General features: G+C 39.9%; 1 protein-coding gene across 1 annotated transcript; it reads left to right on the top strand.

Moving 5' to 3' along the window:
* Window positions 1-3826: 3826 nt before the first annotated feature.
* LOC115780799 (transmembrane protein 233) lies at window positions 3827-5063 on the top strand. Its single transcript, XM_030730210.1, has 3 exons — window positions 3827-4006; window positions 4415-4549; window positions 4938-5063. Exons 1-3 carry the CDS (start codon window positions 3827-3829, stop codon window positions 4947-4949), a joined length of 327 nt encoding a protein of 108 aa, XP_030586070.1. The 3' UTR covers window positions 4950-5063.
* Window positions 5064-5290: the final 227 nt, after the last annotated feature.

Raw genomic sequence — 5290 nt, 5'->3', positions numbered from 1 at the left:
ACGGAAACATGGAAAAAAAAAAAAAACAAAAGCAAAAGTTAAATGTATATTTTGGTAGTCTTTAAAAACAAAAACCTTTGTAATATTGTTATTAATATTGACATAATAATCTGTAAGGTATTTTATTCTGTAATTGGTTTTAAAGCAATGTTTTTATGTCTTCCTGTAAAATATTGTACATAGACATGGGGTGAGGTAGGGTGGGGTGGGGTAGGGTGAATTGGGGGTGGGGGTGGGGGGTGGGGTTGTCACTGAACCGGCTGGCATGTCATTGGTTGGTTTGGAAAGGGTTAACAGCAATTTGACTGGATGTCATTTACTACTCTCTGCGGTCATCTCACTACTTTTATCAGTATGCATACGGCATTATGTGTACACTGTGGGGCAGTCCACCCTGGCGTCACTTCAGCACAACGCTATCCAGGATAGCTGTTGACAAATAAACTTCCAGGAGTTTGTCTGACGTATTTGTTCAGTTAACACTTTTTGTTACCAGTTCATCCCTTTGTTTGTTTGCTTTACATCTTTCAAAAAAAAAAAAAAAAAAAAAAAAAGCATCTTCTTGGAAAACAGTTAAAAAAAACAAGGTGGACTTTGGATGATTAACAACCTTAAGAGAAATAAGGGGTTCACGGGATTCGGGCTTGACTTCCTTCCTTTTCATTTTGAAAATATATATATTTTTTGCGCATTTCTCTTAATGTTTTTGTTTCTTTTCTTTTTCTTTAAGAAAATTCTTTTATACGGTGTTCGCCACCGTGACAACAAATGAAGGACATTCTCAGAGAAGCAGTTGTAGAAAAATCACGATCATGTTCTTTCCTCTTATCACTATTGAAGGTGCATGTGATTGCGTCTGGGTGTGTGTGAGTGAGTGTTTGTGCGCATACATCAAGGTGTAATATGGAACTACTTTCGGCAGCGAAGGAGCGTTTTGATTGCCTTTTTTTCTTTGGTACTGAAAAAAAAAAAAACTGTGCCCTGTTCCATTTTGGTTCATCTGCTCGTCTCCCCTGACTCGCTCCCGGTTCACACTTAGTTTTAATAAATTTGCTCCTCTGGAACCAACAGATAACTGTTTATATATAGTTGCTGCTCAGTGTGGTGGTGAACAGACAGGGTTTTGGGCAGGGAACCAGAAATGGAACAGGGTCTCGCTCCCAGTCGGCTCTGATACGGGGCCCTCAGTACAAGACGACGCTGGCTGGCAGGAAAAGTCAAAAAAGCTGGAACAAATTCAACGTTTGCAAAAACAAGTAGCCTGTTTGTTCAGCCTTCTTGCTGCAGCCTGTTTGATGTTCAGCACAGCAGAAAACTTCCTGATCCAGCCAGTAGTTCCTCTGTCAGACAGGCTGGGACATGATAAAAACTACTGCTGGACACCAACACTGTAACTTTTTAACTTACAATAAAGCAATAAGTTATTTTTTACCTTACAAATGAAAATAGTACTATTATTGGTAATAGCAGACGACAAGTGGGTAATTCTGCGGCATTAAGACTTATTTTCAGAAAAAAAAGAAACTATATTTTTCTGTTTTGAGATCTTGTTCCCCTTGTATATTGATTTTAATGATGTCTTTTGTTGTGCTGTTGTAAGGAAAAGGGCCAATGCTTTGAATGGAGCTCGTAGCTCTACACGAGCTCGGTTAAAGTTTAAGATTTGGGCTGTCCCCCGCCAAGCTTTACAGCAATGCTTTTCTTTTTTTTCTGTTTTTTTTTTTTTTTTTCTGACAGTTTCAATTTGAAAATCCTAATAAATTATTCTACAGTGTTTGTGATTGCTGTCTTTTATTTTGTTTTACCCAACAGCTGATTGTGTTCACAGGCACGCTGAATTCAGGTTTGAAATCTCCGGTGCAAATGCCTCCTTTTAAATTGGTACTCTGGCAAAAAAAAAAAAAAAATTAGTGTGTGAATAAAAGCCAAGCTTCAACCACTGGGGCTGGAAAATGAAGCCAAAACATGAGTGCCAAAAGCTGCAGTTCACAGAATGGCCATTTGAAGCCGGATACTCCCTTAATGAAATGCACAACCTTACAGTAGGGATACACATGTTTGCAGCCTGGTACAAAAAAAATTTTGTTTTTTATAGTTAATTCTCACTTTATAATGACTACATGCTCTTCCCTTTCCCCTCACCCCCCCAGCTGCTGGCAGCAGATGACTGCCCCTCCCTGAGCCTGGTTCTGCTGGAGGTTTCTTCCTGTTAAAAGGTGTTAAAGGGGAGTTTTTCCTTGGACTTTACCATTAAGCTGATGAAATTGGAGAAGTGGAGGAGGAAAGACAGTGTCAGGCCTAAAATATCTACAGCAGATGAACAGTATCTATTATGTCCTTACGAAAGAGGAAAAAATCCAGGAAAGAGCTGATACAGGACCTGAAAGATACATCTAGCCCTTCAGCTAATCCATCTACTGTTCACCAAAACCTAATGAGAAATAGTCTCAATGGAAGGATGACTATCAATAAGTCATTCTTAAGGAAGTAAAACTGGGAGAAAAGGCTGAGGTAGGCCACATTACACAAGAACTGGACCTAAAATCAGTGGCAACAAGTCTTATGGAGAGATGAATCCAAATTTGAAGTTTCTGGTTGAAATTATCATCAGTATGTGCAGAGGAGGTCAGGAGAGAGGTACAACAGTGAGTGTCAATGGCCTTGTCTAAAACATGGTTTAGGGCTGCATTTCAGACAGTGTTGTTGGAGATGTTGTTCAGATTGATGGAATTATGAACGAGTCATCTGGAAAGAATCACCTTCATTTTTCAGCATGACAATGATCCCCCAAACACTGCCAGTGCAGTAAAAGCATACCTGGATAGAAAAACACACAATGGAGCACTATCAGTCAGGGATCGGCAACCCCAGAGCCCGGACCTCAACATTATCGAAGCAGTGTGGGATCATCTTGACAGAGAACAGAACAAAAGGCAGAAACATCCAAAGAAGAGCTTTGAATGTCCTTCAAGAAACCTGGAGAACTATTCCTGAAGACTATACATGTATTTCCATGTATGTTTGGACATATATTTCAGTAAATCACTGCAACTATTTCCCATTTTCCAAGCAAACCAAAGAAATTCAAGAATTTTGCACAGTACCAAATATGGTCATTTCGGGCTTTCCAAAATTAAAACAGCTGTGTAAACCAACACATTGGCTGCATCCATGTTTACCTGTGGTCTATGATTTAAGTCCCTCTGATTTTGGTGAGTCCTAGTAGAGGTTTCCAAAAAGATCCCTCCTGTAGCAGATCTGACCCGGTGACACAGAGCAAGGCCACTCCTCAAGGAAACACTGTGATGTTAAAAGGCTACTTACAGGAGATAGAGCTGACAGAGCAAAAACTGCAAAGAAAGTGCCTGGACGACTCGTTTCCATATGCACCCCTGTCTGTGTTTTCACGTTCTTAAACCTGTTTCATCAAAATCTACATACATGTGTTGTGTTAAAATTCATCCATCTTACATTGCAGGGACTGTTTGCGTGGGCTGCCAGCGCTGGGAAACAGAGTCTGACCTCTCAAACTTCTATCAGGGTTGGAGTTCTGGATGGAGGCCAGCATGGTTAGTGATCCTCTCCCACCTCTCTCCTTCGCCCTCTCTCCCTACAAACCTCATTTTTCCCCCCCAGCTTTGAGAAAGGATTAGACCCGGTACACAAGATCAGACTCATCAAGTGGACCTTTAAGCTTAAGGTTTCATTTTTTTCAAAGTTAAAAGTTGGGAACTTCCTTCTCCTGGATTTATAAAGTTTTTTCAGCTTCTGTTTTTCTGTAATATTTTTAAATTTGTGTGGTTTTCACCTCTGGCTCTCAGATTCAATGGCACTTGGCGTGCTAAATTCACAGTTGAAGAGCTCCCTAAGTGGAAGCGCATTTTTTGACCATGGTTCCAAAGAGGAACCTCCACCTCCCCTTCGAAGCTACCTTAGTTTCACCATTTTCACGTGCTTTTGTCCTGCGTACCCAGTTAACATTGTGGCCTTAGTTTTCTCTGTCATGGTAAGTATGAACAATGAAACTTGTATCAGCTGATGGGATTTCATAACTCAACGTTAGACCAGGAATGGGCAATTAATTGAAATAATGAGTCAGAGAGAAATGAAATGTGTTCTTGTCCAGGCTGCTTTAAATGTCTGATGTGCTGGACACTAAACTGTAACCCAGTCACACAGACACCTGCTCTGCCCGTCAAGCAGACTCGTTTCATCTCCCACTTTGGAAGATTAAATAAACTGTTCTTGCTGCCCGTTGATGGAAATAAACTTTCAGCTGGTCAAATTTAAAATAAAGTGGATTTTCACGAACATATCAGAAAGCAGTGCGTGCCACTTACAGTTGTGAGAAGAAGCATTTTTTAGCAGGTTTGCCGGTGAGTCTTTACACTTTACAGCGATCTCTCTCTTCCAGTCTAGAAACAGTTATTACAGAGGGGACTACGAAGGCTCCAGGCGACTGGGCAGGAAAGCGCTCCACGTGGCCATTGCCTCTCTCATCATTGGTCTTCTCATCATCGCCATCTCCTGCATTGTTCATTTTACCACAGTGAGACAGACTCAACACTGTTACCATTTATAAAGAACTTCAGAAGTAAATTTCTAAAAACTTTACATTGTAATATTGTAACTATAATTTCAGACATGAGCCTACACACAGCTAATTTAAGGAGTTATTGTTATCATGAGTATTAGTGGAATGATTTTTGTTATGATAAGGGTGACAAATACAAGCCTAATCTTTTATGGAATCTTAATATTACATACCAAAAACCTACATGCACATTATATATACAATGTTTAATAAATAATCCACATATAATGTAGATTTAATTGTACATGGCAGATCTGGCTTACTGAGGATCAACCGCTACATATGATATATATGAAAAGTTTTAATGTGAGAGTCGTTTATTTAATGTGCTTTTGTGTTACAGATGGATTTTTAGTGCAGTGGAAGTGGAGAGAGAAGATGATTCAGAGCAGAAACCTCTGTGAATGAGCTCAGGTGATTTGTTCGCACTGTCTGCCAATGAAAGGATTCAGACACAACTCATGTTTACTTTAGTCTTTACTGTTTGTTTTCTTTATTAATATAGAAAATCCGTGACTGTAAAACCTGGTGGGTGTGTACATTTCAGTGACTAATGTCGTTCCTGATTTGAATGCAAAAGGCAGCTTTCTACACGTGTGTAGAGAATCCATGGTTTACAGCAAGTTTTTTTTGTTAAGCCCTGACTCTCTGACTGTTGTTCACTGCTAGAGTGATAACAAATTATGACCGGGATGC

The sequence above is a fragment of the Archocentrus centrarchus genome, chromosome 5 (assembly GCF_007364275.1).
Source record: "Archocentrus centrarchus isolate MPI-CPG fArcCen1 chromosome 5, fArcCen1, whole genome shotgun sequence".
NCBI lineage: Eukaryota > Metazoa > Chordata > Actinopteri > Cichliformes > Cichlidae > Archocentrus > Archocentrus centrarchus.
Note: the sequence above shows the minus strand (reverse complement) of the source record. Positions and strands in the feature narration are given on the sequence as shown.